At 36.5% G+C, this 26,492-nt stretch overlaps 2 protein-coding genes across 2 annotated transcripts in view; both read right to left on the reverse strand.

The window, feature by feature from the left end:
• Positions 1 to 2,283: 2,283 nt before the first annotated feature.
• MTNR1A (melatonin receptor 1A) overlaps positions 2,284 to 26,492 on the reverse strand; it is a 39,964-nt gene continuing 15,755 nt past the window's right edge. The window contains exon 2 of the mRNA XM_044680285.1: positions 2,284 to 3,152. Within this exon, the coding sequence (XP_044536220.1) occupies positions 2,284 to 3,152 (869 nt within the window). The remainder of the gene's footprint in view (positions 3,153 to 26,492) is intronic.
• Positions 15,361 to 17,199, reverse strand: LOC123251106 (U4/U6 small nuclear ribonucleoprotein Prp4). Its single transcript, XM_044680284.1, has one exon. It carries the CDS (start codon positions 17,197 to 17,199, stop codon positions 15,628 to 15,630), a length of 1,572 nt encoding a protein of 523 aa, XP_044536219.1. The 3' UTR covers positions 15,361 to 15,627.

Genomic DNA, 26,492 nt, shown 5'->3' on the forward strand with positions numbered 1-26,492 from the left:
CACTATACTATATTTATATCTGTATACACAGTGCCTAGAAAAGTGCCTACTTTAGGTGTTTATTAGATGCTTAATAAATACTTGATGAATTAAAACAAGTAGAATTAACCATAATATTGTGTAGATATGTTGTTGTTCAGTTTTTTTCAGTCATGTATAACTCTTTGTGACTCCATTTAGCATTTTCTTGATACTGGGGTAGTTTGCCATTTCCTTCTCCTGTTCATTTTACAGATGAGGTAAACAAGGTTAAGGGACTTGTCCAGGGTCACCCAGCTTGTAAGTGTCTGAAGGCAGATTTGAACTTAGGAAGATAAGTCTTCCTGACTTTAGACCCAACATTCTATGCACTATGGCACCACCTAGCTGCCCTTAGTGTAGCCAGCCAGAGTCACTACAATTAGAATTGGTCATCATTCTCCCTCTTTTATATTACATCATTTTAAAATGAACCATTCCCTTAATTTTTTTAAGAAGAAAATTTTAGGAAGATGAAAGTTAGGCAGAGAACACCTATCAGATATTAATATTTTTAAATATAATGAAGGAAAACATTGTTTACCAATTTGCCATTAGATTAACTCAATATTTTTGTTCCAAAAATGTCTTGAGTCTGAAGTAATTACTTTTTTCCTTTTTCAAAAATTTTTATTTTTTCCCAGGTACATGTAATAACAATTTTAACATTCATTTAAAAAAAATTTTGAGTTCCATTTTCTCTTCCTCCCTCCCATTCTTTCCCCCTCCTTGAGGAAGAAAGCAATTTTGATAGAGATTATACATGTGCAGTCATGCAAAGCACATTTCCATATAAGACATGTTGCAAAAGAAAAGAGACCAAAAACAAGAAAACAAAGAAAATAAAGTTTTCAAAAGGATGCTTTGCTCTACGTTCATTTTCTGTCTGTTCTTTTTCTGGAGGTGGATAGCCTTTTTCATCATAAGTCCCTTCAAAATTATTTTGGATCATTGTATTATTAAAAATAGCTAAGTCATTCATAGTTGATTTTTTCCAATGATCTTTGTACAATATTCTCCTGGTTCTGCTCACTTCATTTTTTATCAGTTTGTATAATTCTTCCCAGGTTTTTCTGAAAGCATCTTGCTTACAATTTCTTGTAGCACAACAGTATTCTATCACATCACATACTGCAACTTACTCAGCTATTCCCCAAACGATGTACATCTCCCCAGTTTCTAGTTCTTTGTTAACACAAAAAGAGTTGCTACAAAATGTTTGTACATGTAGGTCCTTTTCTTTTTCCTTTTTTTATAAATCTCTTTGGGATCCTGTTCTAGTGGTAGTAATATTGCTATGTTGACAGGTATGTACAGTTTTATAGCCCTTTGGGCATAGTTCCAAATTGTTCTCCAAAATGGTTGGATGATTTCACAGTTCCACCAATGATATATTACTATCCCAATTTTTCCATGTGCCCTACAATTTTGTCATTTTCCGCTTCTGCTATATTAGCCAAACTAATGTTGTTTGTCCTTCATTTCGAAGAGGACCAATGACAACATATGATGAAGTCTTGACTTGGGCTTAAATTGGCTTTAAGTAAGGCAAAGTTGCACAAAGTTGGCAGTCTCTGTCTTCCAGAATCATTAAAGTTTGGTGACAAGACAAAAGTTAGGATGACTGATGATGATCCATAATGCCGTGGATGACCCTGGCATCTTTGATGTCTGACCAAGTTCAAAGCATTCCACAGTACCTGTTTTAGCTGCCATCATGGTCATTGGAACAAATCTTTCTCATCCATCCATTCCACTGGAGGAATTCTTCACATACTTGGAAAGTCTGTCAGTTACCCTTGACTTAGTTTAGCCTGTTTGTTAAAACATTTTTACTGAGGTGTCACCTCTACTCATGTTATAACTTCTTGGAACCAAAGGTGTGAAGTGGTGCCTAAGACTTGTTGTAATTTGTATTTCTCTAATTAGAGCATTTTTATATGACTATAGATCGCTTTGATTTCTTCTAAGAACTGCCTGTTTATATCCTTTGGCCGTTTACCAATTGGGAATGACATATGAAATAATGCTATTTTGGAAGAGCTGTGCACTCCTTTTTTTCTAACTATAAAACAAGATATTTTAAGTACTTTAAGACATTGCTCATTTTCAAGTCTGACACATCTTCAGCCTTGGCTTAAAAATATTGTTGCCATACAGATTCTTAAAGGTTTTCTCAATGAACAATCAACTCCTCTGGAGAATATTTAGCTATGGTTGTGCACATGAAGAAAAACAAATCCATGAGCAGTAATGTTCCTCTTTTCACACAGAATCCACTTTTATTTGGTTGTTGTTGGTCATTAGAGGAGAAGGTTTGCTTTTCATTCTCTCTGGCATGTCATTAGAGCTATCCACAAAGAATACTTTTGCTGAGCAAAGGGACATTATAATTCTTCTGTACTCCTTTCTGAAATTTCGGTTCAATAGTCCATATACAATGGCATTAAGGCAGCTGTTGAAGTAGGCCATGTAATAACTGGACACAAATAACCACTCTGGAATTCTGGGAGTGATCTTGACAGGGTCAATAGCCACTGCGAGCCCTATAAAGTTTAAAGGGCCCCAGCAGAGAGCAAAAAGCACAAAAACCACAAACATGGTGACAAAGTTCCTGAAGTCGTGTGGTTTCAGTTTGGGCTGGTTGTCAGATTTCACCCTTCGTTTTATCTGAAGGACAAGGATCCATATTCTCAGGTAGCAGAAGGTAACAATGATGATGGGGGTGATGAAATGGAAAGTCACAATCGTTATCGTATATGCTGAGCTGACAGACTGTGCAAACGTGCAGGAAAAGACTCTGGGGTCATACTGGAGTGATCCAATCAGCAAATTGGGCACAATGGCCACGAATGTCAGCAGCCAAATTACAACCACGTAGCAGAAGGAATTCTTGTTACTATACAACTTGTCATACTTGAAACTATGGCAGATATAGCAGTAGCGGTTGATAGCAATGCCAGTGATGTTGAATATGGATCCAATGACGCTCAGACCCATCAGAAAACCACTAATTTGGCAGTGCAGGTATCCCAGGTTCCATCCATTGTGAAATATAGATGTGAGGACCAAGGGGTATGGGTAGACTGCCACGACCAAGTCTGCGATGGCCAGGCTTACCACGAATATATTACCTGGGGGGGGAAGAAAGATAAGTTATAAAAAGTGTTCATTTCACTCTGCATTAGTTTCAATTTTATAATATTGGCATTTGTGAAATTCACTCTGCTGTACAGCAAACAGACTTTTATTCTTTGAATTCCAAATAGAAGTATATTTTATCATTTCACACGGAAGTGTTAATATACTATTTTCACACTTCGTACATTGTAATTTTAAATCAAACTATTTTTTTAGACCAGTCAGATTACTAAAGAGATCCTACATAGAATTATATAAAAGAATAACTGATTGATTTGAAAGAATAAGAGATCAAGAATATCAAGAGATATCATTAAAAAAAATGAAGAGAGTGAAGATGGCAATGTAAAGGCAGAGACTCACCCAACCTTTCCCAAATTCCTTTACAAACTATTTTAATAATAATATCTCAAAACAAATTCTGGAGAGATAACACCAGCAAAAGGTTCGAGTGAAATAATATTCTCCCCTCCCCAAACAACTTAGAAGGTCAGCAGAGAAGTCTGTCTCACTGTGGTAAGAGGGAAATGCAGTCCAGTGCATCCCTTGCCTGGCATGCCAGCATCAGGTCTGGGGGGGGGGGGGGTGGCAATTGAATCTGAGGCAGTGACTTCTAGAGCTCTCTACTCACAGAAGATAAAGGGGCCTAGCTGTACCAGATCTCAAACTGTATTACAAAGCAGTCATTATCAAAACAATCTGCTACTAGATTAAAAAAAATAGAGTGGTGGATCAGTGGAATAGATTAAGTTAACAATACCCAGCAGAAAACAATCAGAAAACATTGCGCTTAATAAATGCAAAGATCTAAATTTTTGGAATACAAATTCACCATTTGACTCACTGGAAACAGTTTGATAGAAATTAGGTATAGACAAACACTTCACACTATATACTACAATAAGTTGAAAATGGGTGGATGATTAGACGTAAAGAGTGAAACCATAAGCAATTTAGAGGTGCATGGAATAGTTTACTTGTCAGATCTGTGCAAAAAGGAAGAATTTGTAACCAAACAAGAGATAGAAATCATTACAGGATGTAAAATTTAAAAAGGGTTTGTACAAACAAAATAAAACTGTACTATTTTTCAGTTTATTTATGGTTTTATTTGGGGGGGAGGGTTTTATGTGGATATTTTCTTACAGCAATGACCAATGTGGAATTATGTTTTCTATGATAAGACATGTATGAGCCAGATCAAATTGCTTACCATCTCCAAGAGGGGCAAGGGAAAAGAAAGAGGGAGACAATTTATATCTTATAATTTCAGGAAATATATGCTGAAAACTGTTATTACATGTAATTTAGAAAATAAAATATAGTTGAATAAAAAAATTAAATGAAACTCTATGCAGCCAAGATTAGAAGGATAGCAGGAAACTGGATTTTTTTAAAAGCAAGATTCTCTGAAAAAGGTCTCATCTCTTAAATATATAAGAACTGAATCACACCTATAAGAATCCAAGTTAAACCCATTTGATAATGGTCAAAGGATATGAACAGACAGTTTTCAAATAAAGAAATCAAAATCAACTATAGACATTTTTTAATGCTTTAAATAACTATGAATTAGAGAAATGCAAATTAAGACAACTCCAAGGTATTACCTCACATCTATCAGATCTGCTAATTTGACAGAAAAAGAAATAATAAATCTTGGAGGGGATGTGGGAAAATCTGGACACTAAGGTACTTTTGGTGGAATTGTGAACAAATTCAACCATTCTGAAGAGCAATTTTCAACTATGTCAAAAGGCTATAAAACTGTGTGTTCTCTCTGATCCAGCAATGTCACTACTAGGTGTGTTATCCCAAAGAGATTTTAAAAAATAAAAAGGAAAGGGACCTATGTATTCTAAAATATTTATAACAGCTCAAGCTGTGGTTTATTATTTTTAATTTAATTTATTTTTTATGTTGTAAATTCCAACCCATTTTCAATCCTCCTCCCCACCCCAATAGAAGGCTCTTTTTGACAAAGATGTGTGTGTAAAATCATATCATTCATATTTCTATTTATCAGTTCTTTCTCTGAATGTAAGTATCCAGTTATTCTTCAAACAATATCATTCCTACTATATGTGATATTCTTTTGATTCTGTTCATTTTGCTTTTCACTATTTCATGCTAGGTTTTTTTTCATATTTTTTTCTAAAATCAACCTTCTTATTGTTTCTTAAAACTCAGTAGTATTCCATCATAATAATATAGCAAACTGTTTAGCCATTTCCCAATTGTTGAATATCCCTTCAATTTTCACTTCTTTCCCACCCCAAAGGGACATGGAGGTTCTTTTCCTTTTTCCTCGATCACATCAGGAAACAGATCTAATAGTGATATTACTGGTCCAAAAGTTATACACAGTTTTATAACTCTTTGGGAATAATTCCAGATTGCTCTCTAAAATGGTTGGATCAGTTCAGTTCTACCAACACTGTATTAGTGTCCCCGCCTTTCCACATCCTTCCCAACATTTGTCATTCCCAGTAATCCAAGACAATTCTGGAGCACCTATGATGAAAAAATGCTATCCACCTCCAGAGAAAGAACTGATTTAATCTGAATGCAGATTGAAGTATATTTTTTTTACTTTATTTCATTTGATTGTTTTTTGCCTTTTTTTTTCATCTTTTACGACATGACTAATATGGAAATGTGTTTTGCATGACTATAATATTTAACCTTTATCAAACTGCTTGCCTTCTCAATGGTAGGGGAGGGAAGAGAAGATGAGAGAGAATTCGGAATTGAGAATTGTAAACTGAAGGTTAAAATTATTTTTACATGTAATTGGAAAAAATAAAATACTAAAATTTTAAAGAAAAAAATAAATTGAAGTCCTTTCAAAGTTCTAAAGACAATGAGGAGGCAGTACTGTGAGAACTCAAACTATAGCCAGAGTAGTAATTTATTAAAACCATCTCAATCCAGATTCAAAATAGAAAAATATATCTGTAGGAAAGATAATGAGACTTAGAAATGCTCACAGCCATTCAGAATACAAACTAAAAGTAAAGGTATTCTTTATTTGACAAGAACTTCTGGGTAAAATGGAAAGCATTTAGCAAAAATTGGTCTAGATTAGCATCTTATACTTTATATTTTAATAAATTCAAAATCACTAAACAACATAAATATGGATAGGGAAATCATTCATAATCAGGCAAGCGAAAGAAGAGAGCCTAAAAGACAAAAATGATAATATTGATTACATAAAATGTTAAAGTTTTTGCATATATAAATTGCTGCAACTACAAACATAAGAAAATTCATAAAATGTGGAAAATTTTTGCATTAAATATTTATTTAAATCTGACACTTAAATCTATAAACTGACACAAAAACCATACCTTAATACTTTTACATATATACATACAGTGTATAAATATATACATTTGCATGTATATGTGTGTATATGTATATTACACATATGTGTGTGATACACACAGGTTTCAAAAGAAAAATGAAAACTATAAATTGCCACGCGGAAAAATTTTACAAATCTCTAATAATAGGAAAAATTAAAATGACCGTAAGGTTTTGTTTCATACACATCCAATTTAAAAGAAGGAAAGTAGGAAATCAGGAACACTAAAAACTATTATACTTGTCAATCTATCCAACAATCCCAAAATTTGGGTAACTCATTTTGAACTAAGTGTGAAAGCCAATAAGCTGTTAATATCCTTTTACAGGGGGTATAAATGCCAAGGAAGCAAATGAAAGAAAGATAATGTAATATATGCCAGATAGCATTCTTTGTAGTACAGTAGTAAAAAAGAAAAAGAATATTCCAAATGGAATCAATATTCATAAGTTGGGAAATGGCTAAAAATGAATTTCATGTGTGAATGCAATGTAATTTTATCATGATGTTCATAATAGCTAATGTGAGGAACTCAATGAAACATGAGACTTGTTTGAAGTAATACACATTTTTAAAAAACAGAACAATATTTACAATAATATAAATGAAAAGAACTCTAAAAGAAAGTCGAAGACTGAAGAACTGTCATGACCAATCTTTATCCTTAGAGAAAAGACTTGGAAAGACTTACATTTCAGTAGAGATGTAGCAGACAATGGGTGTGAAGTGCTGTACACTGTTTCCAGCACACAGGAAGAGTGTCAGCTGGTTTTTTATAGTTCTTTTTCATTGTTAAAAGGGAAGGATAATCGGATTGCTTTGGAGAGAGATATCTGGAAATTTCTTTGATATAAAGAAAAGGGATGATGAAACTGTTTTTATTCTATTTTTATAGCCCTTTTTTTTCATTTTCAAAAAAATTTGAGTCCCAAATTTTGTTCTTCCTACCCTCCCTTTCCCATTCTCTAAGACAGCAAACAATCTGATATAGATTTTACATGTGTAATCATGTAAAATGTTTTTTCCATATTAGTCATTTTGTGGAAGAGATCTCAAACATAAAAAAGAAGTAAGAAAGTGGAATATAATTTTAGTGTGCAGTTAAACTCTGTCATCCTTTCTCTAGGAGAAAATGGAAATTTTCATTATTAGTGTTTGAAACTGTCTTGAATCACTATATTGCTGAGAATAGTTAGGTCATTCACAGTTGCTTATCATAGAATTTTTCTATTGTATACAATATTCTTCTGATTCTATTAACTTTACTTTGCATCTGTTCATGTAAGTCTTTCCAGGTTTTCTGAAATCATTCTGCTTGTTATTTCTTATGGTATAAGAGTATTCCATTACAACCACATACCACAACTTGTTCAGTCATTCTCCAATTGAAGGACATCTCCTCAGTTTCCAGTTCTTTGCTACATAAGAGGAGCTGCTATAAATATTTTTGTTCAGATAGCTCCTTATCCCCTTTTAAAAATTCTCTTTAAGATACAGACCAGTTAGTGGCATTGTGGGATCAACAGATAAGCACAACAACTTACTATTTTTAAAAGAAATGCAAAATAATGCAAAGTGAAAATAAGTCCCACTCTACTAGAAATACAACAATTTAGTTTAATTTAAATTAAATTTAAATAAAGTAAACTTGAAAAGGCAACAAAATGCTGGACAAATGAGATGGCCAATAATAACATGCTGCCAAAATTAAGGAGTACATCTTTCTTTTCTGTTATTATCATTAATATGGGGAGGAGGATTAGGGGGAGAAGTACTTGGGAAAGAGTTTATCTTGCAGAGTTGGTGGGAAATGTCTTTTGGGTCAAAACAATAACAATTAGGTGACACTCTTGATACCTCATACTCATTCACCCCACAATCATTTGCCAAGTCTTATAATTTTGATTCCACAACATTTCCCATACATGTCCCAGCTCTCCAATCAAATAAGAAAATCTTTATAAAGTGCTTAACCCAGTGCCTGGCACAGAGTAGACACTATATAAATATTTATATCCTTCTATTCCCCTCTCTAATTACTCAACCAATTCCCTAGTTCAGTTTCAATTTGGGCTGTTTCAATAGCTTTTTCATTGGAGTTCCAAAATAATTTTTCTCCACTCCAGTCCATTCTTGACACAACTATCAAATATTTTTTCCTAAGACACAGGTCTGACTATGTTATCCACCCCTTTACCCCACCCCTCACTCAATAACCTTCAGAGGCTCCCTATTACCCCTGGGATCAAATCCCAATTTCTCTGGCATTATCAGTTCTTCACAACTTTGTTGCAACCTACCTTTCCAGTTTTACATGTTATTTCCCTTCCACACACTCTACCATCCAGCTATACTGGCCTTACTTGCTATTCCTAACACAAGTCATTCCCTTTTCTATCTCCACATCTTTGCACCGGCTTTCATCTATGCCTTTGATTCTATTTTTCTTCACCTTGTCTCTTAGAATCCCTGACTTCCATAGAGATTCAGCTCAAAGGTTACCTTCAGCAGATCTTTCCATGTTGCACCCTCCCACCCCAAGATTTCCCTTCTAAAGTTACCTTTTATTTCCTCTGTATATATCTTTTTTTTATAATTTTTTTATAATTTTTTTTAATTTTAAACCCTTAACTTCTGTGTATTGACTTATAGGTGGAAGAGTGGTAAGGGTAGGCAATGGGGGTCAAGTGACTTGCCCAGGGTCACACAGCTGGGAAGTGTCTGAGGCCGGATTTGAACCTAGGACCTCCCGTCTCTAGGTCTGGCTCTCAATCCACTGAGCTACCCAGCTGCCCCTCCTCTGTATATATCTTGCCTATATAGGGTATTCCCAAAGTCTTGGTGCATATTGTTTTAATGGCTTATAACTGTCTTTTGGAACTTAATTGACACATCACTACCCTTAGAATGTGATCTTCTTGAGAGACTTTCATGTTAGTATTTGTATGACTACCCTTTAGCATAGAGCTGAAAACAATGATAAGAAAAATAAATCTTCAAAGGAATTAGATTCATTGGACATTTTAAATCAATATCACTTTTATATAGGCAGAATTTATAAATCCTGATATCTAGTCACTTTGCATACTTCCAAAATTTAAAACAGAAAAATTCAACTATAAAAAAAATGTATAAAGCATCTGCTGTGTGCAAGGCACTGCACTAGATGTTGGGCATAGAAATGCAAAAATCAACAAAGCCCTGCTCTTAGAAACTTACAGGGAAAGATTATAGCATGAACAGGGGAAGAATAACATAAATGAGTATGTTACCAAGGAGTTACATTGGGATAGTAGCAAAACCCAGAGCTCCCAAGGAACTAAGCAAATGAATTTTCCTATTTTTTTCTGCATAAAGTCCCTAGTTGGATAAAACAAAGATTGTGTCAAAGTACATTATGACATAAGTAAACATAGCTAAAGAAAAATTATTTTCTTCCATTTAAATATTCTTTTCAATAGAACTCCCATAAAAACAATTTTAAGAAATCAGCTACATAAAACAAAATAAAAATAACACTAACTATACATCTTTTGCAAATTATTTTTAATTACCAATAAAATTATTAGCAATATTTTCAAACGTACATATGCTGTATAACTCTAAATGGATACAGTTTCACATATCTTTGAAAAACACAGAAATAATAAAGTAATCAAGGTTTAAAAGTACTTTCTCTTTGGATCACTAAATTCACACCCAAACTTCACCATGTCAAAATGAACTTAATGTACATTTGGAGCAAAAAAAAATGATTTTTAAAAGCACTTGTAAATAATGTCATAGGCAGCATGCACAACAACTTTCATCTTCTATATTTTGTTCCATTTCAGTTCAAGTAATTCTGGTCAATTTCTGTTCAGATCATTATACTAATAGAGCCATTAATATAACTGTCTGTCATCTAATACACCTTTTCAAATGTTTGGAGAAAATGGCAAACCACAGGGTACATACAGACACACAAAACAATGGTCATCATAGAGTTCACTCCAAAGCTGTTTTTTGGTTGTTTTTTTTTTTTTTTAAGTTTGCCATAGAAAATGAGTTCATTACCTTAGCATTCAGCCCACTAGTATTATGCCTCTATAACTAGCCCAGATGGTCACCAGACAATATTCATATTCTCTTGTCAGAGCCTTTCCTGACAGAGTCTGTATTCTACTAGCCATAGCCTTTGAGAACCCAGGGTCACTTCATGTTATGATGATGAGGCATCAGAGTATGATATCACTGGCTAATTAGTGATTGAATAATTAAATTATAAGAACTCTAAAAATACTTAAAACTAGACATTGAAGGGTTGCCTATCAGTTGGGGAATGGATAAACAAGTTGTGACATCTGATTGTGATGGAATATTATTGCCTCAGAAGAAATGGCAAGCAGATTGATTTCGGAAAAACATTATGGGAAGTTCTACATGAAATTATGAAAAGTGAAACAAGCAGAACCAAAAGAACATTATATATAGCAACAGAAATATTGGTTAAAGAATGACATGTATGCCCACTTCCAGAGAAAGAACTAATAGTTTTATATGTGCAAATACCTTTTTGTCAAATTATGCCTTCTGTAATGTGGAGTGGGAGGAGAAGGAATAAACTGGGTATTCTAATGTAACAAATTATTTTTTTCAACATCCTGGCAGCTCCCTAAAGCAACCCTAATCCTCTGCCTAATTACTAATAGATTATATCTTGTCTTTTTAGGTCTCCAAAGAGAAAAGATTCTACAATATGGTTCCTCTATTAACTAATCATTCTGTAAAAAATTAATATTAAATTGAGCTACATTTTGTGAAATAATTTTCTCTTTAGCTCTCCCTGAAAAAATCATCTGATTCTAAACTGAGGTTACAGTTCTTCCCCCCCACCCCCCACCCCCAGCTATGGAGTTTGGCTGGAAGGATAACAGGATTAGGGGCAGGATCCATCAACACTAGACTCACTTGAAAGATTAAATCAGCATACTCTAGTTGCCAAGTGCTAGGCAGCCAAGCTGATCAACCAGGTGGCAGAACATGTCGGGAGTCTTCTGGTCTTAATAAGGACATTTCCCTTCCTGTGATGAAAGATTGGGAGAGGTGTTGGAGTCTCTGAGTCCATCTCCTGCATGGCTAACTACCAATCAGCGTTATGAGCAAGCAAGGGGGCCTAGGCAGATGCTGATGATGGTATATGAATAGGGTGAGAGACCTTAACCATGGCTGAAAGGTTTAGATTAATTCCCACACCAGTAGGGTTAGGTCTCCTTTAAGCCCAAGATTCTCTGCCAAAGCCCCAGGGCCTTAGAACCAATCCAGCCAGGCAGTTTGAAATGTTTCCAGGAAGTAGACTGTGGCTTCCTGAAACCTTAAATTGATGATGGATAAACCTGGCTTGGAAAGGCTAGGCCAGCTAATGATGTTAACCAGATCTGATTACTAATGACTAATTGTTGTTAGTAAGGTAAGCAATGGCTTCAAGAACTTTTAGGCTATAGGGTTTAAACAGGGCTGATTTAAATCAAACTGAGGGTAAAGAAAAGGAGTAGGAAGGTGGGTGAAAGAGAACTCTAAAGTTCTTGCCTAAGTACTAGATGTTAAATAAATCTTGAAACACAGGTTGATGTTCCTAGGTGCAGAGTAGGAGAAAGCCTTGAGGGCACTTCCCAACTCTGTTGCTCTGAAGCTGATCCCAGAGGCTGTCAGGCCCCTGGGTCAGATGCTGCTGTTCTTGATGGTAGCTGTTGACACTGAATTGAATAGAAGGTTCTTGGCTATGCCAATGAGGTATTAAAATTTGCTAGCAATGGAGATTATCCCTGCCTGACTAACCAAACTCCCAAACCACCCAAGAAGGGGGCAAACCACCTCCTCCCTAACCCTTGGAGACAAGAGAGAAGTGAAGTGAAATGAACACCCCAGGGGTTTGTGTCTCCCTTTTATACCCTGCTTTTAACTGTCACCCTAGCACACACCTCCTGGGTGCTCTGCCAGGTTCTGTGCTCCAAAGTGGCAACTGCTAACTTGCACCCAGAGAGAAATGGCTACCCATTTCTACATATTACATCAGATATATGTTGGGAGGTTCAGAATAGGGACTGGATAATGAGAGGCATATATAAGACTTGCAGCAGAGTTCTTGAGTTCTCTCTTGACCAGCTACTCTTGTTTGGCTCATCTCTTTTGCCCCTCTTGCTCTCATTGGTACCCATTTGGTTTATGGAAAAAGTCTATCTGCTAGTTTAGATTTTCTTGAGCAGTCAGTTAATAAATAATTCTAAAATTAAGAAATATTGCCTCTCCATAATTTCAATCATTACAATTCTTTTTATTGAGATTTTTTTCAATTAACATTTATTTTCTCTCCCTCTCATTCCCACCCAGACTCCCCCTGAAAAAGAAAACCTTTGTAACAAATAAGTATAGTCAGACAAAACCAATTCTCATGTGGGCTGACTAAAATGTGTGTCTCATTCTGCATATTAGTCCAATACCCCTCTGTCAGATGTCAGGAGGAAGAAAGCATAGATCATCATCAGTCCTTTGGAATCAGTTGGTCATTGCTTTTATCAGAATTCTTAAATTTTTCATAATTGTTCATTTTTACATTGTTATTTTACTAACTTATTCTAACATTAAATGAGATGAAGAATTTATTATTATTATTGGTCAAATCTTGATCTAATTGATACGTGGAACTCCCAGGGAGAAAAATTTCTGTACTGATAAATATCTACATGTGTTTTGCAATTTGTACTCTTAATGAATTATTCAGAATGCTAAAAGGTTAATTGACTTGCTGAGGGTCACAAAGTATGTCACAAATGGAATCTGAACCCTAACTCAAAGGCTTGCTCTTTATCTACTACACCACATTAACTGTCAACTATTAGGTTTCTCTGATGTAATTTCCTGTTCTAGATTTTAATCAATCAGCATATATTTTCTTTTGGAGGGAGGTGCTTTTTTATAAATTTGAAAAATAAAAATGCCTTTTGGGACAAAATAATGTGATGGGAAGGGCAGAGATTGTTTTGAAGCAATATGATGGGTCTATTCTGAGTGGGATGGCTTTAACAATAGACAAGGAAAAGCCCAACCCCTCAAAACAAGAGCCCTCCATCACATTGGTGGCCACATCTAATCACTAAGGATTACTCCAGGAAACATACAAATTACATTGGAAATTATGCTGCTTTTTATAAAGTTGTTACTCCAACCTAGACAAATTTCAAGGATCACATTTCATAGCAACTAGAGAAAGCATTTTAAAAGAGAGGCCTTTCAAATCATTTTAGACTCAGGCAGAGTATGGATTTTCTAAATCTGAATCTCCCCTGATATTAGATAATACTGGAGTGGTTTGTAAGCACCAGGTAGATGGACTTGATGCTACTTACATTTAGTTGTGAAATCTTATACTTTCCCTTATGCCTCTTGCCAATCCAGGCTAGACCCTCCTTTAAGAAGTTCATAGTTTTGTTCTGTCCTAAAACACGGACTTCCTCACCTCTTTCCCATTCAGCTGATTCATAGATTTGACATGATGATTGACACTGTACAAAGCCACCCCTGTTTCTATGGAATCTATTCAAATTGCCCATTGCATAGCAGGCAGAACTACAGTATCATCTGGATGAAACTGTGCAGTATAATTGAAAGTAAATATTGGGAGTTCTAGGTGGACAAAAGTCTTTCTATTTATGAATATGCTGCACACATACAACACAAATAATAGCAAGATATTTTCCCCTTTTGTAGGACAGGGGCAGGGCTGAAGATAAGAAAATAAGGTGCTTCAGAGCTCCATGGAAATCAAGTCATCAGAACTCTTCGTGAATATTTTGGGCATAGTCCATTAAAACTTGCTACCAGGGAAGTATTTGCCATATTTCAGGATATCCTCCATCTCTAAGTGATGGTTCTGGTTACTATCTCCAAATGGTATCATCTACTTCATTGAGAAATAGAAATTCATTTATAGTAATACATTCCATGTATTTCTCTACTTCTTTCATGGTGACAATCCCATAATAGCTAGCAATTACTTCTTCAAAGTCTTTTTTTTTTCTTTCACCTAATCATCACCAATGTCCTACAGCTGTTGGTTTTCAATTTTACCCACAAGTAGGGAAATAGGCTGACAAAAACTTTTTATCACCACCCCAGGCCAAGGCCAGGCAATTTCTTGACCATAAGCTTTAGTATCCCCCTATTAAAATCTGAAGGAACAAGTTCTCATTTAACAGTAGGTCAGCAATTTTTGAGGTTATCAAGAACATCAGGTGTTTATTCATCAATTTTCAGTTCATTTTTTTTTAAACCTTTTCTGGGACCTCTTTTTTCATCATGACTTTTACTTGGCAAAAACTTCACTTTATATTAATTCCAAGATACATGGTTACCACCATCATCATTAACTCTGAAATGCATCTAATTTTCTTTACCAACTTATTCTTTGGCTTTCTCCATGATCTATCATTGCCTTAATGATCTATCATTTGCTTTAATCTTTTTTGTCAATATGTCTACCTGCATGGCTCCCTGACAATGCTCAAGAGTAAAAACTGGATAAGCATATATTTCAGCTAGGTGGAGAGACTGCTAGGCCTGGGTCAGGAAGACTCATCTTCCTGACCTCAAATCTGCCCTTAAAAACTTACCAGCTGTGTGAACCTGGTCAGGTCACTCAACCCTCTTTTCCTCAGTTTCAGTGAGCTAGAGAAGGAAATGTCAAACCACTCCAGCATCTTTGCTAAGAAAAACCCAAATAGGTAAAAAATAAAATACATACAGTATTTAGCACCTACTCTATGAAAAGCACAGGGCCAGGGGCTAGAGATAAAAAGACAAAAGAGAAAAACAGTCCCTGTGCTCAAGGAACACCAGTTCTATTGATACAACATGTACACATATAAGAAAACATAATATAGCTAGCATTTATATAGGGCTTTAAGGTTTAGAAAGCACTTTACAAATGTTTCTCATTTGAGCCTCACAACAATCCTGTAAGGCAGGTGTTATAATTATCCCTGTTTTCCAGATTCCCTTCTTCTGACCAGAGTGCTTGGGACCAGACATCTAAGTTAGAGAATCATGTCAACAGACTGGGTCTATTCAGCCATCCAGAGTTTGAAGGTTCTATCATAGGAACAAGTGGCTATAAGCTGACCATCAGAGGAAATATCTAAGCCCATTACTTTCCCCTCATGGCCAGCCAGGGTCTTCAGTGGGGACCAACCAGGATGTGTCCAGATCTTGGCTGTGTTGTCATAGGCACCAGTGAGTAAGAAATTCCCATGGATAGGCTCAAACTTGACTCCAGTTACCAAGTTCTGGTGAGCAGGGATGGTGTAGACACAACGCCTCTGCCGCAGGTCCCACACTTTGCATGTGTTGTCACCACTGCCAGTTGCAATATGGTATCCATTTGGTGAAAAGTTGATGCCATAAATCTCCTTCAGGTGGCCCTCTAGGAACATGATGCATCGTCCTGTGCGGAGGTCCCATACACGACCAAAGGCATCCAGTCCCCCAGTGCCAGCCAAAGAACCATCCTGGTGGAAGGCAATGTCATATACTCCCATGCTGTGGCCCTCCTGGTGTAGAATTTCTTCCTGGGCCTCCAAGTCCCATAGGCGCCAGGATCGATCATAGCAGGTGGTGCCCAGAAAACGTCCTGAAGGATGCCACATCACTCTCGCCACCCTTACTGAATGGCCTTCAATATCTGCCACTGGCTCATCACTCTCCAGACTCCACAGTTTCACAGACCCATCAGCAGCACAAGAAGCTAGGTTGACATCTTTCTTGTCCAAAGATACAGTGGATTTGGGGTGGAAAACAATTGCTCCTACATTAGTATTATGGCCTCTTAGGGTGTGCAAGAGGCTGCAATCAGGGACAGACCACAGTTTGCACAGTCCACTCCAACAAGCTGTGGCCAGTAGTTTGGAATTCGGACTGAAATTACAATAAGATATGGGACGATCATCTCCAATCTGGCTGCAGAAGTTATTCAAAGACCGAAGAGATTTGTGCAGTTCCTGCTTCTGTGATGTCCTAGATGTCTCTGGAATCTCTTTATGGAGACGGGCTTCCTCCAAGCGCTTCATTGCCCTGGGTAGTGAATAATTAGCAATCCATAGCCTTGCAGTCTTCAGGTTGTTGGATCCTTCATGGTACCAGGTTTGCTGATACTCTTCTTTGGACTTTTTGGATTTTTCATCATCTTTTTTGGTCTTTTTCAAGGCATCTGTGCCAACCACAGAGAGAATATTTCTCAATCTCTCTCTCCTTTCGGCAGGGCCCTCTCCAAAGAGTGTGATTGGTTCCTCCAAGGCTCGAAGGCAAGCCTTGACTTCTGAGTCATCAGTGGAGACATTGATTTGCCTGGCTCGCTTTCTTCGCTCAAACTCAGCCAACACTTCTGCTTGTCTTTCACTGATATGTTCTTCAATTTCAAACACCTCTCCAGAAGTTATGTTAATATTTCCAGCCTCAATTCCAGCTTTAATTCCTTCTTTTCCCAACAATCCGGACTCCCCTCTTGCAAGACGCTCTTTCTCCTTCTCTTCCAAACTGCCATAATAGATATGAGGCTTCTTTACCACAGGGGAAGCTGTGTCTTCAGGAGTCCTAGTAGGGGTTTTGGTCGCCGTCGCCGAAGCTCTAGAAGAAGCCATGTCCGAGGTGGGAGTCTCAGTCACCAAGAGAACAAAACACTAACACAGAAGAAGCGGCCAAAGAAGCGTTCACTACAGGCTCCGGAGACCGGAAACTTCGAACCATGCCGGAAACTGCCGCATTACCGGAAACAAAAGGAGCCCGCTAACCTGCGCAAAGCAGGCTGGGAATTGTAGTCAGCATCGAGGAGTTTCTCCGCTTCAGCTATAAAAGTTAGACGCGGAGCGTTCTGGGAGTGGTAGTCAATAGAAACGGAAAAGGAAGGAACTGTGAGGCATGCTGGAAACTGTAGTCCCTCCGATCAAGCCTCTTGTAGATTGGCGAGAGGGAGGAGGAGCTGGGAATGACTTTTCTCCCTGCTTTTCCAGTGAAGGATTCACTACTAATAGTTTCCATTTCCTTCCCATGTCTTTCTTCCTTTCCCGCTAGTGATGCGGCTGTTCCAGAGACAGAAAACCCCAGGCTTCCAAACCTACCACAGACACTTTCCAGCTGCAGGTAGTTCATTTCCTGTTCTGATCAATTTCTTGTGTTCACCCCTTTACCTCTATATCCACTGAAACACCTTAGGTCAGGACATCATTTTCATATGCCTAGCCTATGACATAGTCTCCTAACCCTTTTTTCTTTTTCTTAGAAGCTTCATTGGTTACCTTTTTATTACTATTCCTTCCTGACACCCCGTGCTTGCAGGGAACATAAAAAAGAATACCCATCGCGGGTGCCAAATTGGAACAAGTACGGAAGAAAAAATTCCCAGGCAAATTTTCAGTTGTAACTTATTTCAGCATCCCATGTGAATTCAACATGAAAAGGACTGCGGAGTCCCTGGTAAAATCGTCTGGGCTCTCCTGATTCATCCTTTAATTCTTTACAGATTCTCTAATGATGCTACAGAGGTATGAAGCAGTGCCCATTCATGTACATGACTACACTTGTTAACTTCCAAGCTGAAGTCCGGTGGCATGTTCTTGGGGGTCCCTTCCAACTACAGCACATGACCATGACCTCATGACCTGGGGAGTCGGGCTTCAGAGACCAAGATGGAGGTCCTATTAAGGAACAAAGGTACCATAATTTAGGGGCTTAGAAAGGGGGGATAGAGCACACAAAAAGACGACAATAAGTGAAGAATCCACTGTAGCAGAACTAAAGGATTTTCCAATCAGATATGGTCCATTGCAGGGTCCCTGCAAGTTAGGGTGGAATGGCCTAGGACCACTTGGGAAACCAGACTAAGTGCCCTGGGACAAACCTACCCCCTACTATGCACAGTGATGGCAATGAAGAAAAGTGTAAGAATTTTAGAAAGCATACTTCTGTGCTATAAAATAATACTTAGAAATTGATGTGCCTTTCTCTCGTTATGAATTAGGTTCACTTCCAAGCCAATGACTCAATAAATCTAAACCCACTCACCAATTGGTTGTTCTAGAACTCAGCACAAATCTGGATTTGACATATAATCAGTGATAGGCTATCTGTCTATCTTCTATCTATCTATCTATCTATCTATCTATATGCACATATATATATATATTTAAGACTTTTTTTTTAAGGCTCTTAACACTATGCCTGGTACATAGTAAGAACTTAATAAATGCTTGTTCCCCTCACCTACAAGTGAAGGTGAATCAAATACATAAGAGGAAAATATTGGGTCTATGTGATTTTCTAGGTCCAAACACACATCTGTGGCTGGAGTGGGAATCTCATTAAGATATCCTCTAATGGAAAAGACAGACTGAATGTTTTGTTGTAGATTCTTGTATATGCTTTTAAAAATATTCATAACATTTATTTTAACAAACAGTTGAATCCTCAAGATGAACTAGATGCTGTGACAGCTGCTCTCTTGAGTTTTGGTTGTTCCTTCACGGAATCCTTTCCTGAAATGGCAGTATACAATTTTTAGGTGCTTCATTCAACCAGTACCATTGGCGTAAATAGTATAAACTATAATTTTAAAGCAAAGCACTAGAAAAACATAGGTGTTCTGGATGTTATTCCTACCTCTAAAAATTCCCTAGTTTTTGAACTTGATAAAAAATAATGTCTAGTTACTAATGCTTATCTACAGAATGAGAAGAAATTATGCCTATTTGCCATCCATCATATGGAAAAGGTGAAACTTACTGATGGTGATTTTAAATTGTTTTTATATCCTCTACATGCTGGGTATAGTCATAGAATTACAGAATAATAGAATCTGAGAGTTGGAAGGGACTTTAGCAGCCATCTACTTGAATCTGTACACAAAAGAATTCCCCACATTGAACAAGATGTTGGGCCTCTGATTGAAGACCTCTAAGGAGGAGGGACCATGTGCCTCTTGAGGCAATCCATTCCACTTTTGAATAGCTCTAATATGACATCAACTCTAAGTCTACTACTTCTTTACAACCTTTGCCCATTGCTTTTGATTCTGTCCTCAAGAACCAAACAGAAGTAAACCTTCCTCTATTGGCAGCATTTGAAAATATTCTTCTCTTCTCTAAACTGAACATATGTCATGGTCTCAAGGCCTTTAATAATCCTGTTGCCCTTTTTCAGGTAGTTTTCACCGTATCAATCTTCTTCTGAAACTGCAGAATTCAAGAAATTGATATACTACTCCAGATGAGGTCTTATTAAGGCAGAGTACAGGGGACTATCATTTCTCTATTCCTGAATTTTGTGTTTCTTTAAAAAAAAAAAAACAACGCTTACCTTCTGTTTTAGAATCAATATTAAGTATTGGTTCCTAGATTGAAGAGTGATAAGGGGTAGGCAATTGGGGTTAAGTGACTTGCCATCAGGCACACAACTAAAAAAGGTCTGGGGCCACATTTGAACCCAGGACCTCCCATCTCTATGTTTGGCTCTCTATCCATTGAGCTCCGTAGTTGCCCTAATATATGTGCTTCTTAATGCAACCCAAGATCAAATTAGCTTTTTTGGCTCTCACATTACATTGCTGACTCAGATTGATCATGTTGTCCAATAAAACCTCTAGATATTTTTTCCAGAAAAACAAAACAAAACTCTATCTGTGCTTCTCATATCAAACCCAATTCTCTCCAGAACTGGGAACTTGGAGAAGAGATGGTTGTGAATGGGTACATCTTTAAGTTGAAATTAGATGGTAGTAGAACAAATACAACAATATATTTATGGAAAAATGAGATAATAAATGAATATGTACTTCCAGGAGGTTATCTAGGTAAAAATAAAAGCAGATTGAGATAAATGTCAGTGAATAAATATTAAAACAATTCACTAATGGTCTAATGTGCCAGGCACAAAGCTGGGCACAGGAAAACAAAGATGAAATAACAGTCACTACTCTCAAGGAGTTTTCAATCTAAAAAAGAGAGAAGAAATTGATTTTACAATAGGTCATTGAACAGGAGTCAGAATGTCATGGAGGACAACTATCGATCTTTCCCAGTAAACATATTTGGTAATACTGTGAGATATAGAATCCTCCTTCAGGGAGAAAGTTCACCTGGCTTAATATTGATTTTTTCTTGGGTCTTGATGTTCTTTGCTTATTCCTCTTTCTGACCCAAGTCAAAATAGAACATATACATATAATATTTTATTTTTAAATTTTAATTTAATTATTTTATTTTAGACTAAAATAAAATTTTAATTTCATTATTTATTTGTTTGTTACATTAAAATTCCCAGGTATCTCCTTTCCTCTTTCCCCTCCCCACACTAAAGAAGGCATTGTTTGACAAAAATGATTGAACAAAAAACATTCAACAGAAAAAGAATTTTTCATTTGGAAAGAAATTTGAATAAATTAATTTTAAAATATTGAAGAGGATAAAAAGTTATTTTAGTTGCTCGTGGTACAAACAAGCCACCAGTAATACCTAATATTTACATAATGTTTTAAGGTTTGCAAAGCACTTTAAATATGTTATATCATTTTATCCTTGCAGCAAACCATGTAAGGTGGGTGCTATTATCTCCATTTTACATATGGGGAAACTAAGGCACATAGAAATTTAAAAGACTTGCTCAGAATCACATAGCTAGTTAAGTGTCTGATGTGGGATTCAAACCTAGGTTTTTCTGATTCAAAGTCCTTAGCTCTAGCTACCATGCCATCTATCTCTCTGTTTATCACAGAACCTATACCCTCAGATACTAAAATAGATGTGAAATCAGAGCCACTGTCAGCAAAATGTGAAATTTCATGGAAAATGGGAGTCACCACAAGATTGGAATGAGATCAGTGTTGTCCTGATTATAAAAAAAAATAGTTTGCACACCATAGAACCCCAAGTTATTCGGGATTCCTGGGGGAGGAATCATAGGATGGATTTTAAAAGAGATGGTTAGGAAACATCTAAAAAGAGAAGCACTAATTACAAAAAAGGCAGGGGAAAAATGTTAGACTAACTTTTTCACATCATTTTTGACAGAATTATTAAACTGACTTTGACTAAGACTGACTTCTTTTGGAAGAAATTATTGTCTAAATTTATTTCCATGGCTCTCATTGTTTAGATTAGTAGTAACTGGAAAGTTATTAGGAAACCAATCTAAAGTGGTCCAAATGGCTCCACGATCCTTAGCAGTTTTCAGTTATAATCATGAAGATATATTCCATCTGCTTCAAAATTACAGATTGTTTTATGTTTACCTACAAACTGATCTGTCAGTTTGAGTAACACTTTATAGATGTACTAATCATTTTATATAAAAATAACTCATAGGTATACATAGAAACTAATATAAAAATTGGTTGTTTTCTACACTGACAACACAAGAGCAAATGCATTTTATAAGAATTTATTATTTATAACAAGTGAAATATTTTATATATAATCATACGATAAATACTACAGAAGTAGGCAATGAAGGAAGTAGAAGCAGGTGAACAATTTACACAGTGACCACAAGAATATAAATAAAAACTGCATTTGAATGATTTTATAGCTATGATAAATGTAGTAACTGATCTTTATTTCAGAGGCTTATAATAAAGCATCCTTACTGCTATTCTGTAGAGAAGTAGTGGACAGTAGGTACCAAGTGAGGCATGCATATTCAGACACAAATAATGTGTTGATTTGTTTATTTGTTAGTGCTAATTTGTTCAAAGGAAGGGTACTCTTTTGGAAGATCATTGGGACGTGAAAGCAATGTTTTCTAAAGCATAAATAAAAGCATTTTCAAGTAATACATTAACAGGTATAAATATAAATAATGCATAATAATACATATAAATAATACATTAACAGGTATACAATAGCCACAAAGGTAAAATGAGTAACTGAAATACATGATGGTTGAATACAAAAATCCTAGCACTCAAGATCCAAGTTCTAATCCTAGTCTTTCACTATGTAGTTATATGACCTTGTACATTTGTGCCTCGGTTTCCTATTCCAAGCAGAGATTATTTCTAAAGTCCTTTCCACTTCTAATGAACAATGGATAGAGAACTGAACCTGGCATCAGGAAGGTCTGGACTCAATTCCTGCCTCAGGCAGTTAAAAACCTATGAACTATGGCAAGTCAATTAACTTTTCTTTATCTTGGTTTTTCCTCCTCCATAAAATTAGGGCAGTGATGGACAAACTAGGGCCTGCAGGCCAGATGTGGCCCCCTGAAATATTCTGTCTGGCCCGGTGACATTATTCCTAATCTGACGAATACAATGAGTAGGATACAATACAATGAAACTTCGAAAGAGTTGCCTTAGAAACAGATGGACAGAGGAGCATTTCCTTTCCTTTGGCCCCCTCTTTAAAAAGTTTGCCCATCACTGAATTAGGGGGTTAGACTCTAGCCTTTAAGGTCTCTTCCAGTTCTACATTTATTATCTAATGGTTTTTGATAAATAGCAAAAGAGCTTTCTAGCATTCAAATCTAAGAAAGAAGGAAACACAAACTCGGAAGAGGAAAATGTGAAAGAGAAAAAAAAGTGAACATAAAAGTAAAGACGTAGGATAAACCAAGCCTTATCAAAATGAGTTAAATCTACATTTTAAGATGAATAAGCAGTTGTAAAGGATTCAGGATGATAATCACATAATAATACCTTTATTCACTCTAAGGAATAACTAGGTGGACAATTTTGAATTTTTAAAATTTATTCTAGGTTAATAATGAAAGAAAAAAACTACAACAATTACTGGTTGTTTTAGATTTTAATTATATATATGAAGAGTCCCAGATCATTTTATCAGCCTCTGAGATCCTGGAAGGAGCATGCAATGGTTGGTGGCCTGAACTTTAAGTAAGGAAGACCCGAATGTAAATAGCACCTCAGATACCTACTAGCTCTATAATTCTGGGAAATTCTGCTTATATTTTCTGAGCCTCAGTTTCTTCAGTACTGCTGGCTTCTAACGCCCTTTCATGGAACATCTAAGTGGAGCCATAGAGTAGAGTACCAGGCCTGATCCTCTTTCTGAGTTCAACTCTGGCCTCAGATAATATCTGTGTAATCCTAGGCAAGTCACTTAACCCTGTTTGCCTCAGTTTCCTCATCTGTAAGATGAGCTGGAGAAAAAAATAATAAGCCATTCAAATATCTTTGCCAAGGAAAGCCCAAATGGGGTCACAGAGTCAGACATAGCTGAAAATGAATGAACAACAACAGAGCCCCTTCTAGGTCTAAATCTATGATTCTATGGTATTTTCCTGGTGGTTTTCAGGTTTTTCATACCCACTTTGTAAAGTTCTCCTCAGGGAAGAGAATGTATGCAGACTCCATCTCCCTTTATTTCTCCACTAACCTTTTCCCATACTCCATAACACTTCTTATTCTCAGGGACTTAACTGTAAGCTTCCACACTGCATAACCACAGTGATCCCAAAGTTTTGAGTGATAGAAAGTATATCTTCATTATCAAAAATCCTTTTTTCTTCACTTAGGCCAACAAGTTATACACAACGAGGAAATCCAGGTACTCTAAAGTTGATTCGTTATTGGATGGATAATCATGGACAAGTCTGAAAATTACAATATTTTTGCTTGCGAGTAACACATGCAATACACAGTGAGCATGAGCAAGCTGCAACCCATTAAAAGTGATGGGTTACAAAGGAGAAGCGTGTAAAGAAATATATGATCCAAAAAGAAGACGGGCTGGATATAAGAGAGGAGTAAGGAATAGGTGATGAACAGCTGAAATTCACCACACTTATGGGGGAGATGTCAAAAGAAAGTGAGAAAGACCCCAGAACATTGCGGGGATGCCATATGGAAATTTTATAAGGAGACAAAGAGTTGCCACTGAAGTTGGCGCGCATAGATGACCCATGATCCCATCACTGCGAGGAAGACTTTTGTTAGTGATTTCACAATTATATGTGAGTATCTGTCAGTTGGGGATATGCAGGCATTACAATAGAGTTAGAAAGAGGGAGCTGGGTCCTATGATTTTGTTCATGTAGGGAATTCCCAGGTAAGGAAATTCTACCTATGTGAATCAGCACTTTCTCTGTAAAGTACAGTCTTAGAGAGTCACCTAGTGTACTACAGGTCACATATCTATCATGGATCAGAGGCAGAACTCAAATCAAGATCTTCCTGCCCTTGAGGCCAATTTTTCATCCATCATGCCATATTATTTTTATAATATGCCACTGATGTCTGAATTATAATCATAACTTTGAAAAAATCAGGATGCAAGAAGACTATTTAGATACTTTGAGAAAGGAAAAGAATTAGATTCCTAGTTTTAAAAAAATGTTTATCCTCTATTGAGCCAAAGGTGTATCTTTCAAATATACTTGGCCAACAATAAGGAGGTAGGGACAGGACTGAGTCCTCAGTTGGATGATAATCATCTCCTTGGGAGTAGGAACATATATTAGTCTTCTCTTATATCCTACAAATGTCTATCACACTGATCAATTAGTCAATTAGAATTTACTTTGTGCCTAGGCTTGAATATTCAACTCAATTAGCAGAAAAGCTTATCATTCCTGAATAAGGGAAAGATCCACTTATTTCACTAGACTTACATCTTTTGTGGAAGGCAAATTTAGCTTGAATCCTTGAGAACTAGGTTTTCCTTTCAAAGCTACAAAGTAATGAGGCACTGTGTTCATTCATTAATAAAGAGAGAAAAGAAGACAGATTGGTGGAAAAAACCAGATTGTTGTTCATGGTACTGAAACATAAGACCCTTAGGCACTATGACCTCTGTTCCCACAGAAAAATTAACTGAGATCCATGTAATTGCTACTGAAGAGGAAGTTGAGGCAGGGCAGAAGACTAACCTACTCAAGTCATGGGTCAGGCAAATATAGATTATGAGCCAAAAATTGAAGTCCCATTCATTGCCAGTTACCTATTCCAGTCCAGATTCAGATACATTTGCAGCTCTGAATACATTTTAGGGAGGTAGAGGGGGAAATCATTAAGAGAATCAGTAACCCCAAAGACCTTTATCCTCAAAACAGCTAATGATTATTCTGTTATTCCTCTGGTTGGGAGTTTTGCTACTATTTTATAGTAAATTTATCCTCTTTTCTGTGTGCTCAGGACACTAGAATCCCTTTAAAGGGTCCCATTTGTGTGTTCTGTTGGAAAACAGAGAAATTCAATATTCTGTTCTATTGGGCTAGTCTATCCACCAACACATCAGTGTTCTTTGCTGAAAATTAGCTCTCAGATAAGTAATTTCAAAACACCTGTTTGTGAAAAAAATTATATATGTATATATTTCAGTGATTAATATACATTCATAAATATGTACACACACATGTGGGAAGCCAATAAGAAAAACAGTCTCAAATAGACAAAAATCTGAGACTCCTCTTTTGACTCCTTTTCTGATCCACACCTTCTCTTATTGGAAAACTTTAAGTCCTTAGCAAATCAGCAGTCCAGAGGTTAACATTCTTCCTCTTTGGTCAGAAATGCAGCTGCTTGGCAAGCCAAGGCTGAAACCTTAGTTTAGTTTTGTCCCTGAGAAAAGTATTCTTAGACTTGGCTTCCTGGTAATCATGTAGTTGAAGGTCCAGCCTTGTTCTTATCTTCACCTTGAAGTTTCTGAGGTTTCTGTGTGTTGTCTAAACTAATTGCAATGTCTATGAAGCTGTAAAACTCTCTCTGTGCTTGTGGGTGAAAGGGAGTTAGAATTTTCATATATAATAAACTTGTGACTCAATGGCACTTCGGAGAAGCAGCTATGAATTAACAGTCAAGATCATCTCCGTGTCCTGTTATTTTCTTATTAACTAAGCCATCCTTATCAGATTATGTGGAGATGATAGATAGATCTACACACACACACACACACACTCTCTCTCTCTCTCTCTCTCTCTCTCTCTC

Source organism: Gracilinanus agilis, chromosome 6 (genome assembly GCF_016433145.1).
Source record: "Gracilinanus agilis isolate LMUSP501 chromosome 6, AgileGrace, whole genome shotgun sequence".
Classification (NCBI taxonomy): Eukaryota; Metazoa; Chordata; class Mammalia; order Didelphimorphia; family Didelphidae; genus Gracilinanus; species Gracilinanus agilis.